General features: G+C 47.6%; 1 protein-coding gene across 2 annotated transcripts; it reads right to left on the reverse strand.

Annotated features, from left to right (window-relative positions):
- Positions 1–1,210: 1,210 nt before the first annotated feature.
- Positions 1,211–14,625, reverse strand: LOC123045204 (UDP-N-acetylglucosamine transferase subunit ALG13 homolog). 2 transcript variants are annotated; one of them, XM_044468165.1, is made up of 4 exons: positions 14,380–14,625; positions 8,221–8,404; positions 2,412–2,508; positions 1,211–1,671 (listed from the first exon to the last, which is right to left on the reverse strand). In XM_044468165.1, the coding sequence occupies exons 2-4, from the start codon at positions 8,383–8,385 to the stop codon at positions 1,418–1,420; spliced, it is 516 nt and encodes a 171-aa protein (XP_044324100.1). In that variant the 5' UTR covers positions 8,386–8,404; positions 14,380–14,625; the 3' UTR covers positions 1,211–1,417. The 2 variants fall into 2 exon arrangements, with proteins under 2 accessions (XP_044324100.1, XP_044324099.1); XM_044468164.1 differs by lacking the exon at positions 14,380–14,625 and adding an exon at positions 10,300–10,331.
- Between the last annotated feature and the right edge of the window lie 175 nt (positions 14,626–14,800).

Consider the following 14,800-nt stretch of genomic DNA (forward strand, 5'->3'; position numbering starts at 1 on the left):
TCAAATCCATCGTGCGCTGGCCCCATGGTGGGCGCCAACTGTCGTGGAATTGTCACGGCAGATGTACTAGTGAAAGGACTTAGTCGTGGAGCCATCGCAACTAGGAAGCTTGAAGGGGTTAATCGGGACAAAGGACACGAGGTTTATACTGGTTGGGCCCCTTACGATGAAGGTAAAAGCCTACGGTCCAGTTTTGAATGGGATTGCTTATGTTCTCGATAACCAGGGAGCAAATCGCTTGACCTAGCTCTCGAGTTGATGTTCCTTTCCCTGACCCGCCGCCGGGTCGTCCCTTTATATACAGAGGCCGACGCCCAGCGGCTCTACAGAGTCCCGGCCGGCTCATAAACAGTGTCCGGCTCAGTCTCTTAATATTCCTTGTCTTACAATACAAGTCACGCATACATGACGGTTTATCACTACGGGCCTTAAGTCGCCTCTGGGCTTTGGGCCCTTACTGAACCGCCATCTTCCACCTTGGCCTTGGGCTTGAAAATACTCATAGGTATAACCCGACCCCTCCTGGGCGGGTCATACCTAATAGTTATATTCCCAACATCTTCGAAACACTTGGCAATCTGCTTCAGTAAATAGGACATTGAAACCAAAATCGGCTAGTCTAGATACAGAAAGTAAATTACAGCCAAGAGATTCAACGAGCATAACATTTTGTATGGGGCTGTCATGTGAGATGGTCACCTTACCGAGGCCAACCACCTTACCCTTTGAGTTGTCACCAAAAGTGACATACTTTCGAGGATCGTCATTTTCAGCAAGCTCACAAAACATATCCTTATCTCCGGTCATGTGATCGATACATCCACTATCAAGAACCCATTCCTTTCCTCCAGCCATGTAGACGTGAAAGTTAGCCATAAGACCAAAGTGTCTCATAGACTCATCGAGATCATAGTCACTATCATCATCCTCATCATAGTATTCATGTTCAACATCATCTTGTGATTGATCATTTCCTAGAGAGAGTGATGGACAATCACCGAAGCGAGCTAGCAGATGAACGATTTCCTTGAGGAACGATTTTCAAACTATTCCTTGAAAAACTTAGATGAGATTCTTCACAAGATGGACATTCAGGAGTTGGCAAGCAAGTAATCAAATTTCTAGGTAATCCTCTAGTGATAAGATTGACAACTCTAAGATTGCGAATTATGTCAAGAGACTCATCGTGTCGCGGGAAACCACGACCATCTATGGGAATAACTTCATTTCAGTGTTCTTAAATTGCATTTTACAAAATCCCTCAAAAAGAATTGCATTTTACAAATGAGGTCAAACCCAGAAAATCATCTCGCCTTAAAACAGTGTAAATCTGTACATTCTTGAAATCTTTGCTCCACATCTTACAGGCCCTTCAAAGCTGAATAATGATTGTTCCATGAAGAGAAAACACGCACTATCAATCAACAGGAAAACCAAGACTGTTTATCAGTGCCACAACTGGCTTGGCCTCCCCTGGCACGTAAGGCTGGAGCGCGTTCAGATCCATCGCCTCAACGGTCTCCCGCAACGTCTGTGGATGGGCACAGAAAAGGTGATTCCTCTCGGCCAGTTCCTCTGCTAGCTCGCTTTGGTGATTGTCCATCAGGTCTTCATTCACAACCACGATAAGAGGTTTGCCCAGTCGCAGCGTCTCAAATATGCTGCCAGAACCTGTCAGCAATAAAAGTTAAACAAACGATGGATTGGAATGCTTTTTCCAACCATTCATGTCGCTAAAATGCAACACCAACAGCATATTATATTTCCATAACCCTCTTGCTCTAAAATATACTCCCTCCGTTCCTAAATATAAGTCTTTGTAGAGCTTCCACTATGAACCACATACGGATGTATATAGATACATTTTAAGTGTAGATTCATTCATTTTGCTCCGTATGTAGTCCATCTAGTGGAATCTCTACAAAGACTTACATTTAGGAATGGAGGGAGTAGCAAGTTTTCCAACAACGAAAGTCCAAAAGACTACATACAGATGCAACTACAAGTCCTGATCCCATGATCACTAGTGACTAATGCCAATTCGGCAGGCACCTTTGTCCACCTTCTACAAAATTCACAGGATAGTGCACGATAGTGACCACCTAGTAAAGGACATATTTCGAAATGCTAGTCTGTAGTATTTATTTCCTTCTCGCCAAAAAAGTTGCTCCTATTTGAAGTTGAAACTACAAATCCATAAATAATGACAGAAGAATCAAAATCCTTAACATAGATTTCTACAGGTTTAAGAGTTGTGACAATATCAGTGTGAAAGAGATTGCTTAGGGCTATATCATTACAACAACCAATATACATAGGCCAAAGGATTCACCATCAAATAATCTGCTTCAAGTATCGTTCCATTATAGTTTCTCAAGAAAATAAATCCATTATTCAGATTTGATCATCACCTGCATGACTGATGACTAAGGATGCTTCCCGTATGTTGTCAGCTATGCTTGGTGAAAAAGTGAAATGCTCAACTTGAAGACTTGAATTTCCTGAGGTCTATATTCAAGAAGAAAAAACTAAATTCATGGTACATTCACACACTTATAACCGTTAAATACAAACTACAACCATTGATTACGGTACAGTGCAGCAGAAGATATTAGATAGTACTGTCCTAAAAAAAAGATATTAGATAGTACTATGTAAGAACTAGAACCTACGTAGGCCTTCTGCCTTGCCAACTTTTTTTTGAGGATCCTGCCAATTATTTAAAGTATATAGGTGCAGTTATTATTCAAAAATCAAATTATCTCCTGGACTTAACGAAGTGGTGACGTATCGAAATGAAGTTTATACCCACAAGAAATCGATTACTCCCTTTGATCATAGTAAGTGTCATGGTTTTAGTTCGACACCACAACACTTATTATGGATCAGAGGGAGTAAGGGAATCTCCAACGCTGGGGGGATCCGCAGACAAGGATGCGGGAGCCGGCCATCCTAAGCTATTTGCACACATTTCAAAGTTTATTTAACAAACCAGGCGAAATTTAATCAAACACGACGAAATTCATTCAAGTTCGGTCATAATTTACATAAACAACCTATATTTCAGCCGTTTTTACTGAAAACTAAAAAAAACAGCTTGTACTGGACGACCACCTCGTACACGTGGCCGCCCTGCCCGACCGCAATGTCGTCGCCGTCCGGGCCGTCACCGTCATCCCTCCAGCTGTGGTAGGCGCCGGTGGGCCGCGACAGCCTTGTCCGGCCGCAGCTTGGCACTCGCGGAGGAGCCGCTCCACTTCCTCCTGCGCGGTCAGAGGGCCGCCGAGGACAATGCCGACGGCGCCTGCGGAGCCCAGGCAGCGGCCTTGCCCCTGCCGGTGTTGGCGAAGGAATCGTTAACCAACTAGTCCTCACCGATCTTGGCAAGTTCGCCGTCAAGGCGGCGCCTGGCCGCGGTCTCCGTGGTGGTGACGGAGCGGTCGAGGGCCCAGGCGGCAGGAAGGTCTGGGTCTTTGCTGCCCATTTCAGCGTTGGGTCCAACTTAGCAAACACGGAGCGTCGGGCGGCGTTGCGCTGCTCGTAGCGTGCCTGTTGCCTCGCCGCCCGCTCCTCCTCGGACCCGACAGCCCTCGTGCCTTGGTGATCATGTGCAGCAGCTCGTCCTTGACAAACTGTCCGCGGCGGTTGCGATGGGGCGGCGACACAGACCCGTCAATATGGGCGGGCCTAGCGGTTGTGTGCTGGCGGCGATGCTGGCTCCTACTTCACGCGGCGCCTGACATGGACGTTGCGGTTGCGTGGCGGCTCCTTGATGCAGCGTCCGATCTGACGCAACCGCGGTTGCGCGAGGGTGGGGGGCGCGGTCTCCTCCTTCACCCGCCGGAGAGGGGACACCGGCTCCCTCTTCACGCCGTAGCGAGGTAGGGATGGCGGTTCCTCCTTGACCGCACGCGGTTGCGAGGGTGGCGCCGAGCCCATCTGACGGAGCGATGCTTTGTCATGAGCTCCATCTGACGGACGAATTCCTCGTCCATCAGAGTTGCCTCCGCGAGGAGGCGTGGCTGCTGCTCCTGCTGCGCGCCTGGTCCTCCTCGTCGCCGGAGGAGATGATGATCTCGTCCTTGCCAGAGGAGCCGACCCGCCCCGCCGTGGATGTCGAGGGGCCCCGAGAATGAGGGCGGCAGCGCCATGAGCCGCCTGACGAAGAACTGCCGCCGTCTCCGCCTGCCAGCACGGAGAACCATGACTTCGGCATCGCTGGAGTTGGAAATGCTCGGGAAGGAGGGGCTTGGACATGTGCATCGCCGACGTACGACCTAAATAGCCGCAGATAGGCCATGCGAAGGGCCGGTCAACCCGCTTCAATGCGGCGCAGCAGCCGAAGTTGGTTTCTCGGGACGCGGCGTCTGCATTGAAGCGGCAACGCCCAAGATGTCATGTCCGTCAGCGCTGCCCTCCCGTCTGGTCACGTTGCTCGGCATCAATACCGGCCGCTGCGTGCTCTGGGCCGGCATGAATGCGGCGCGGGCGTTGGATGGAAAGCGCGGGGGAGACAGGAGGTTTTTTTGGGTCGGCCACGACTATCAGCTATGGGCGTGGCAGCGGTCCAGACACCCACAAAGCCCCCCCTTCCCCCAGTTTGTTTCTGGTTTGCGGGCCCCCGACACTTGGTCGGCTGCCCAGTTAGTTTCTGACGCGGCGAATGCCGCCCTTGTGGCGCCATTTTCCGAGGACGAGGTCTTCATGGCCATTAAGGGCATGAACCCCTCCTCTGCTCCGGGTCCTGATGGGCTCCCAGTGACGTTCTGGCAGACCATCAAACCGGAAGTCATGGCCCTCTTTGATGAATTCTACTCGGGGGCAATGGATCTTGGGCGCCTAATCTATGGGGTCATCACACTCATCCTCAAAGTCCCAGGCGCCTCTGACATCCGCCAGTTTCGGCATATCACCATGATCAATGTGATATTTCGGATCCTGGCCAAGGGGTACGCCAATAGGGTGACCCTTCTAGCTGACTCCGTTACTCACCCCAACCAATCCGCCTTCGTCCAAGGGCGGTTTATTCTGGATGGGGTGTTAGTCTTCCACGAAGTCCTTCACAAAGTCCGGTCCAAGCACCATCGCGCGGTCTTCTTGAAGCTCGACTTCCATAAAGCCTATGACACGGTTCACTGGCCCTTCCTTCGGCAAGTCTTGCTCCGCAAGGGCTTTGATGATAGGTGGGTGACCAGAGTTATGCAGCTCGTCACCTGCGGTAGGACCGCGGTTAACATTAACGGCGAGATCGGGCCATACTTCCCCACTCTTTGTGGGGTGCGCCAAGGCGACCCGTTCTCCCCGTTTCTGTTTAACATGGTGGTCGATGCCCTTGCCGTCATCCTGGATAAGGCCAAATTTGCGAGCCATATCCACGGCGTAGTCCCTCACCTAGTAGGAGGGGGAGGGGTCTCCCTCCTGCAATATGCGGACGATGCCATTGTAATGGTGGAGGGCTCCGCGTCCGACATTGCTAATCTGAAGTTCCTCCTCCTATGCTTCCAACAGATATCCGGGCTCACAATCAACTTCAATAAGAGCGAAGTGATGATTCTGGGTTACTCCCCAGAGGAAGCCCAAGCCATGGCCGACCGGCTGAATTGTCGGCTGGGTACTTTCCCCACGTCTTACTTGGGGATACCCATTAGTGACTCGTGATTGACCGTGGCCGACCTCCGCTCGGCGGTGACGCGTATGCAGCACCGGGTGGAGCCGTGGAAGGGTAGGTGGCTCTCGAAGGCGGCTAGGGTGATCCTCATCAACTCCTCGCTGTCAGCCTCTTATGGTTCCTCATGAGCTTCTATAGCCTTCATGAGACTCTGCACCAGGAGATCGCCAAGTACCAGTCCAGATTTTTCTGGGCAGGCGAGAGAAGCAGAAATACCGTATGGTGAGCCGGCCGGACATCTACAAGCCCAAGGACCAGGGAGGTCTTGGGGTCTTGTCTTCTCGCCGCATGAACATTGCTCTCCTGACCCGATGGCTCTGGAGAATCGCCAATGGGGAGGGGGGACTCTGGCTTACCATCATCCGGAATAAGTACCTTCGTGGCCAACCCCTAGCTTTCTGCCAGCGGTCTGGTGGCTCCCAGTTCTGGCAGGCCGTGATACAGCTACTACCCGTACTCTGCATCGACACGTCCATTTCGGTCGGCTCCGGGTCCTCGGCCCTGTTCTGGTTCGATCGTTGGGTGGGGGACTCCCCCTTGGCCGCTCAATTCCCGGAACTTTTCTCCATAGCGGTCGACCCTTGGGTCTCTGCCGAGACGGCCCTTATTGACTTAGAGCGTCTCGCTTTCCGGCGCCCCTTCGCCCCCCTCGAGGTGGCCGCTTGGGACTCCCTCCTCCAGGACATCACCCTTCTGCCAATGGACGTCGAGGGCGCTCCTGACTCCATCTCTTGGCGACTAGAGTCCACCGGCCGCTTCTCCACTAAGTCCTTATACTCGGCCATCGCTCCTTCGTCGGCCCCTGAGCCCTTTAGCTTGATTTGGGACATTCGCCTCCCTCTAAAGATCAGGATCTTCCTATGGCAGTGGATCCGGGGACGCCTACCCTCTGGGGTAGAGGTCCTCAAGCGTAATGGACCAGGAGACAGGATGTGCCCCCTTTGTGGCACGATGGAGGATGCTAATCACATCTTCTCCTGCTCCACGACCCAATTCCTGTGGTCTTGCTTTCGCGAGACGGTCGGTGGACAGTGGTGCAACACCAACTTCCCGGACCTGCTTGCTGAGATCCACGCCTCCGCCCCCGCCACCGCCATATTAGATGGTTGTGCGTTGGGGTCCTCGCCTGGACGCTTTGGACCATCCGCAACAAGCTTGTTATTCAGAAAGTGCCTCTTCGACGTGCGACTGGCATGATCTTTAAAATGTGTGGTTACCTGCAGCTTTGGCGGCCGCTTAGCCGCCCCCAGGACCGGGACGCCATCAACACCCTCCTCGTCGACCTTCGCTCGATGGCCTTCCGCGTGGCGCCCCCACTGCCGCCCCCTCCTCCGGAGCCCGATTATGCCTGTTGTTCGGGTTGCTGGGGTGTGTGTGTGTTTTGGATTTCAAGGCTTGTTGAGCTGTGCCCTCAGCATTTAACCCTTGTGCTACTATGTGTGTTTGTGGGCCTTGTGTGTGTGTATGTGTGAACCTTGTTGGATGTTTGGCTTGGGCGGTTTGCTTTATCTATAAAGCGGGGCGGAAGCCTTTTTCGGTAAAAAGCACGTCGGGAACGGTCGGCGGACCGATACAGGCCCGCGTTGGATGGCGAAACACGCCCGGGCCACGCGGTTCGGACGGTTGCGGGCGGTTTGAGGGTTGGCGTTGGAGATGCCCTAACATATAAGCGAGTTACTTTCCCATTTTTCCATCAGACCCTTCATTGTCCCAGTTTATTTCCACCTTCTATTGCACAATAGCCTAATGCTCTTGTAACCAGATTCTGGTATTCCAGTCTATAATACTATATATAAAAGGCACCAATTCACCAGACCATAATTTGATCTTTTCCATTATGAGACTTCAAATTATCATACTACCTCTGATCCATATTACTTGTCTTAGATTTGTCTAGATACGGATACGGATGTATCTAACACTAAAACGTGTCTAGAACTCTAGATACATCCATATCTAGACAAATCTAAGACCAGTATGGATCGGAGGGAGTAGTTAGCACACAAAAAAGTAAAACATTGTGAACTTGCCTAAAGTGTGGATAATCAAACTTATCTCTGCCAATGTGTTATCCTAATGTTGCATATGTTCCCTTTTTTTTTGCCGCCTTTCCTGTCTAGCTTTATCATAAATTTTGCAAGTCTGGAATTTTGTTCATGTGATGCATCAAAAGATGTAAATGATTGTAGCATTAAAAGTGTCAGCATCTATAAGGATGCCACAATTAGTTACAAATATCTTCATGCAATTTCTTTCCACAAGCAATGCGCAATTTACACCTAGATGTCAGATCAGCAGTTACAGATCTCAGTTGGTCAGATACTATATCCATTTAAGGATTAATAAGCAACATTACAAATTAATTACTCCTTGCAGTAGTAGAACCTGACGAGATTGCAAAACATTATCGGACTTTCCCTTCTTACCTATTAAGTATACTGTAGATTGCGATTTTGATAACAAAATACTGCATTGACTAAATGGTGCAGTCGGCCAGTCACTAAGCAAAACCACACAAAGAAAATTGACTGCAAGATGGAGACAGATGTTACCTTGGATGGCTTGTATGTTCCTCGGCCCATTTGAATCAGAAGGTCTGTGTAACCTTTCTGCAGTAGTGCTTGTTTGAGTTCCTCAGAATCTACCACTTTGACAAGAGCATCGAAACACGTCGTCCCTACTGTGACAAACACCACTCGCCTTTCTCTATCTCCCATTCCTTCTGAAGAGTAAGCTCTGTAGAAAAACAAGTTAGTATCAAGGTTATTTAGTTGTCAAATACAGTCAGAGTCACGACTATAGACTATAGCCGTGATCCAAAAAAGGTGTGTCCTTTTGTAACATTCTTATTTTCAGATCCCACTTGATCCAATAGCACGGAACAACTATCATCAAAATAGATTCCTGCCACTGGGTCTACCCGAATCGAGCCACGCATGGCTTGGCGTTCATAGTCACCGACTAGTAGGAGCAAGTCGCCTTCCATATGTGCGGCTCGAATCATCTGCTACCCCTATAAAAGAAAGAGAGGGCGGAGAACCAAACAATCAGATCCGTCCATCAACAAGATCTAATGGCCGCTAATCCTTTAATGTTTAACGCAACAAACCACGCATTAAGCCACTACAATCAATCGATCGCTAATCTGCCCCGCAGTAAGAAAACCGGTCGCCCGCACGACCTCCACCTTCTCCTCCCGCACGACCTCCTCCTCCTCCCGCGCCGTTCGCCTCCCGCAGCCTCGCACCGAGCCACGGGAAGCCGCGCCCTTCACCGCCGCCGGAGCCATGGGAAGCCGCCGCAGGTCGCCGTTCGCCGCCTCCCCAGCCGCGGGAGCACGCCCCCCCCCCCCCCCCCGCGGGAGCCGTCCCGCCGCGGGTCGTCGCCTTCCCAGCCACCGGAGCCGCCCCGCCGCGCCCTTCGCCGCCTCCTGCAACCGCCGCCGGTCGCCGCGCCCGTCGCGCGCCGGGGGAGTCCCGCCGTAGGTCGCCGCCCTTCACCGGGGGAGAGCCGGAGCCGCCGCCCGTCGCACGCCGGGGGAGAGCCGTCGCAGGTCGCCGCCCTTCGCCGTGGGAGAGCCGGTGCCGCTGCCCTTTGCTGCGGGAGTCGCCGGCAAGTCGCAGCCCGTCGCGCGTCGTGGGAGAGGCGCCCCAGGTCGCTGCCCTTCGCCACGGGAGAGCCGGAGCCGCGGAGCCGCCGTCCGTCGCGCGCCGGGGGAGAGCCAGGTCTCCTCCTCTGCTGCCGCAGGTACGCCGAAGCCTCGCTCCCCCGCGCAACGCCGTCCGCTGGAACATCTTGCCGTGCCTCACACCGGCCCCACCATCTTGTCGTGCCTCACACCGGCCCCACCGTGCTGCCCGCAATTCTTCGCCTTGTGGCGGCGCTCGGCACGCATGCCCTGCACCGGCGCTTCTCCGTCGTCCGACCATGCAGTCTACCCGTTTCGCGAGGCCACGCGACTCGCGTGATCGATGGAGGCGAGGCGAAGTGGTCTTGATCTACTCTATCCCGCTAATCCCTCTCCTAACCCTCCTCCATCCTCATTTTCCTGCAGAGCAGCCGAGCCTTGACAAACCCTCCGCAAGAAACAACTTCCACCGAAAGGCACCAACAGTTCTTTCTAGACATCCCTATCGTTTCCTTTGTATCTTCAGAATCCATCGCAATTGATTTTACATAGAGCAATTCATCTTTGGTACACCACCGAAGAAATTTGTAGCACCTGATTTGTGTAGCATGATCTTTTTTCAGCGACTTTGAAGTGAGATCCCCGTCCTTTAGACATCTACTAATTCAGAGAATCCCCTCTTAAGAATAGAATATTTGTCTTCACGTTTAGTTTGGGTTCTCCACTAGGACAAACTAGCAAATGTATTCATCTATTTTTACTGCTTCATAATTGTGGTGATGCATGGAGTAAGTACTAACAGACTTCTGCATGTCTATCTTTGACATGGATTATATTTATACAACGTCAGTATATATGATTTAGCTTAGATATTTTTCGCACCAGAAGTCCAGAATAGTCCAGAATGACACTGAAGGTTGGAATCACCCTTCTTCCAGATTGATTAATTGTAGAGTGCTTTTTATATGAAACTACCAGTTGTTATTTTCCTCCTTTGCCTTACCCAATGACACCATGCATTCTTCATAGGTTGAGACCATGGGCATCGTCGAAATCCCAATCAGAGCCATGCTTGATGCCATGTTGAAGGACCTGGACCTTCCACAACCACTGTCCACTTTTACCCATCAGTATCCTGAATGATGAACGGTGAACAAGTATCTTTGTCTAGCAAATGCTTTAAAGTTTGTACGCACGGCTCAGAACTAAGATGCAACCGAAGCACTCAAGTAGAAAAGACTAGGCAGTAGTGATGTGTGGATGGGGTGAGAAAGAGAAGGGGAAAAAGCGTTCTCAGTTTAGAAAAAAGAGGTCCTGACCTGTTTTTTTAATACTCAAAACATACAGTATATATGATACTATGGTTTATAACTGCAATATTTGTTGATGCCAAACACCCTAAATTATTTAAAACTATATTATACACGTACATTTCTCCCAAGTCATATAGCGGTTAATACTCAAATCTTTATTTTATTTTTATGAAACTGATTGGTGATGCTTTGTACATAATAGTCAGGATCTGGTTCACATTACTATACTTCGTGCCTAAATGATATTCACCACTATCTCTATGCCCTTCTATATATTGTTTATCATTTGTACTTTTATATCTGCAAATGAGTAAGAAAAAAATTGATGTGCCTCTGTTTGAATCAAGAGAATGTTCCCTGTTTAAGGAAACATAACTATGGATTGTAGTGCAAATATGACACATAATCCAACGTTTGATGAGAAGAAAGCGGAATACAACACGAAACATCATATATCCTGATCACAAAAGGGAGTTGCAGCTCTCGACTGTCTTAACCATGACCAATTATCACAAACATGTGTTTTTCTATTAGACTGTGCTATGGTTCATCTCTGTACAACAATCTCATATCTAACATCATGTGTTTCTACTTGCAGCTTTTGGTCAGGCCCCACTTGTTTCTAGCTATTCGTGGTTCCAATTAAATGCAAGAGCGTCTATAATGCTTTTTGCCGCATTCATTCAGTATGTATTAACTCCTCTCTCCCATGATGACAGTATAGCATAAATTCACCGAAAATCGGCCACTCTCTCCTGATGCCCCCTCATGGTGCCAGATAAACTCGCAGGTCAGAAAAACTCTCATAATTGCTGAAGCATTTATCTCTTCAAGCTGTAACAAGAGTTCTCTGATAAGGCTGCCTTGCAATATTAACCTCACCTGTATTATTTTCTGGAGATTTTATAGCCTGACCATGAATTTGGCTTGAAATGCTCCTGATGAGGCTTTAAAGTCCTTGGAAGTGTGGTAAGACCCACTCTCACATTGAGGTTTATTTTATTCACCATTAAACTTCTATAAAACGGGGTTACCAAACCACCCACCTTACACACCGTACCAAAAAGTTGTGTTTCCAGAGAGCATGACTGTTGAAATGTATTTTTTCTTACATTTTAACCTTTGGCCAGGGGAACTTTGTAAAACACGACATGGTGATGAAAATGTCTTCTTAGAAAATGAATTTATAATTAAAGGTTGTGTTCTAATTTGCTCTCGCTGTAGAATTATTGAAGACGGGTTAAGAGTAGTGTCTTTTAATTAGCATGAATTATATAGTAGGCTGGCTATGAACTGAAATTATGCCCTCTTGTTCACTGATTATCTATGAACTAAATATACCCTCCTGTAATACATTGGTTTTTCATATGCTGGTTGTGCACACATGGCATTAGCTTCCCTTTTATTACTATATTTCTTCAGTTTACTAAAAATAGAAATATCACTTGAAACTTCTATGCCTGTGGCACCTTAGATCTTCAGTTCATCGGTCTTTCAAATGCTGGTGATAGAGGCAAATCGTCTTGAGCTGAAAGTCGTAAATTATCCTTTGGAGTTGTTGCTTTCTTTAAAGTATTTTTGTCCCCACGAATGATATAATCATGTCTTTGCAATTTTACCTCGATGCACTCATTCACCTGGAAGAAAGTTTCGCCAATTGCAATTCATTCATTCTCCATGAGAGGAGTGACAAAGTGTATTAGCAATATGTATTCTCCCATTCAAGTGGCACTGTGTAGCTTATTAACATAGTTTTCGTTCTTGTCTACAGATAGTCTTTATTTTGTTTGCCGTGCTACTCTGGACTGGAGTGATGTTTGTTTATTGGTTTCTATGCAAACAAATGTAAGATAGTACATCAAGTTTCTTAATATTTGTACCACGGCTAATATTTGAACTTCTACTTTTCCCGAAACTCTCAGAGGTATAGCATGTGAGAGTTGAAAAATGGTTTGAGATTTCACAGTTCATCTGTCCAATGGATTGTAACTGTAGCTAGAGTGTCCATACTCAGATGCAACACTGCAGTTTAAGACCTCTAAACAGTGGCCTAGCAAGATTCCCGATGTCAGCTTCTGTGACTTGAGTAAGCGTCCACGGCATCCCTAGGCCCAACAACAATCACACAAGAGCAATCAATGGTGGCAGATCTTTCCATAATGTACCTTGAATTAGGTTGTGACTGTTCGATTTATTTATGTATCTTGAAATTTTCTGAATAATGTAACTTGAAATGACATCCTTGGAACTCAGTTCTGAATAATCAAGCTGGTGCATCTACTAACATTTCATCTTGACATCCTTGGAATAACTTGTACAACTTCTTTTGTGCTAAAGACACTACATGTTCCTATAGTCTCTTTTGTTCAGTGTTGTACACCTCAAACGTTGTCATAAAGAAAGAAGCAACTTCAGTTTTTGGAAGATACTATGTACATATGTACATTCTTAAAGAACTTCAGTAGTGCAAAGTTTATTTTTGGACTGAGAGAGTAGAAGATGCTATGTACATCTTTATTATTTCGGCAAGTTTAGGTTATTTTTGCTATACATTTAATTTTTGCAAGTTATGATCTTATTTTTACATCAAGTTATGATTATTTCCACAATTGTTAAACATCTCTAATTCTCTATTGTCTTGCTTATATTTTTGTTCATTTTATTGATATTTCACACGATAATACGTGCGTTGCACGTGCATGCTTACTAGTAGAAGCAAGCCACAACCGCTACACCCGCAAGTGCGTAGTTGCGGCAATTAAGCGCCAAGCCACCAACTAATCGGCGACTCAATATCACTTGTTAACATTTAAAAGGGGAACTAAAGGGAACGGATACTACCTCTGATTCAAAATGTAAGTTCTTTAAAATTTAATGCTAGTAAAATGTTTCTAAGTTTAAACATGTATAAACAAAGAATTGCTAGAATCCAAATTTTTTTTAGCATTGTTAGATTTATCAATACATATACTTGCAATAATGTATAATCATTTTTATGTGTGAGAACATGTTTGCACATAAACTGATGATCAAAAAATAATAATCTTGAAGACTGTGTCAAAGTGTCAATGTCCAAAAACATTTACATATTAGACCGGTGGGAGATGACTTATGCTTGTAAATGGGTTAAGGCACTGAGTTTCCAAGCAAAAGAAGACTATTCATCTACAAGAATGTAAAAAAATACTTAACCAAGCAAAAATGTTTATTCCAATTTATATCTCATCCAATGATTATGTTCCACCTTTGCCTTTCATTTCTTCACATCTTGAACGACCCGACAACACACTTTTATGTGTATCAATTCGTACAACACTTGCACATGCTCTTTCATCCAATTCATTGCATCCAATCCACAAGATGTCCCTCATTAGTGAGAGACTAAAACGTTAACAAGTCGGCCTTCAAGATTTAGATGGCAATTTGTCATAGTTATTACTCCCTCGATTCACAAATATAAGACGTTCTAACTTTTTTGTGAATCGGATGTATGTAGACACGTTTTAGTGTGTTTGTTCACTCATTTCAGTCCGCATGTGGTCCATACCGAAATATCCAAAACATCTTATATTTGTGAATCGTAGGGAGTACTACTTTTGTTGCGAAAATAGTTTTGTCAATTATGCTCGACTATGTGCTGTGAATTCCCCATGCTAGTGCTAGAGAGTTGATACCAAACAAAATCGCGGCACACATGAAACCCTGAAATCGCCCAAATCGGGAAACTAACCAGATACATGGGGCATCAGAATTGGGAGAGGGAAGCTCACCTGAGAGGAACCTCCCTCCCTCGATTCGCGGACGCGGGCGAGCTGGGGTCGAGCGGAAGGCAGGGCGGAACGGGACGGGATCGCGCGGTGGAGGACCTACGGGGGCGGGAGGAGGATCGGCGGGCGGGGCGGGAGGGTGGAGCTCCGGCGGCGGGCGGAGGGGCAGTCCGAGCGAGCGAAGGAAGCGGGGCGGCGTGCGTCGTTCTGAATGAACTGAACAGAACAGAGGAGGAGGCTGTACAAAGAATAGTCGATGTCTGATGTACTCCAATCCTCGGACTGCCGTTGCTTTTTTTCTTTCTTTTCAGCCGTATATGGCCGAGAGGCTCCAGCAATAACACCTTCTGTAGAATTTAGTTTTGGTATATCTATATAGATAACTAAAATAGTTTACTTGAAATTACCCTGAGTTTTATGGACC

This window comes from Triticum aestivum, chromosome 2B, assembly GCF_018294505.1.
Source record: "Triticum aestivum cultivar Chinese Spring chromosome 2B, IWGSC CS RefSeq v2.1, whole genome shotgun sequence".
Classification (NCBI taxonomy): Eukaryota; Viridiplantae; Streptophyta; class Magnoliopsida; order Poales; family Poaceae; genus Triticum; species Triticum aestivum.

Excerpts from the sequence above, each read along its gene's own strand:
- LOC123045204 (XM_044468164.1), bottom strand. Across the intron at positions 2,509-8,220 it reads GAACATACAAGCCATCCAAG|ACCTCAGGAAATTCAAGTCT; the intron begins GTAACATCTGTC and ends TCTTGAATATAG. Across the intron at positions 1,672-2,411 it reads CTTAGTCATCAGTCATGCAG|GTTCTGGCAGCATATTTGAG; the intron begins GTGATGATCAAA and ends TATTGCTGACAG.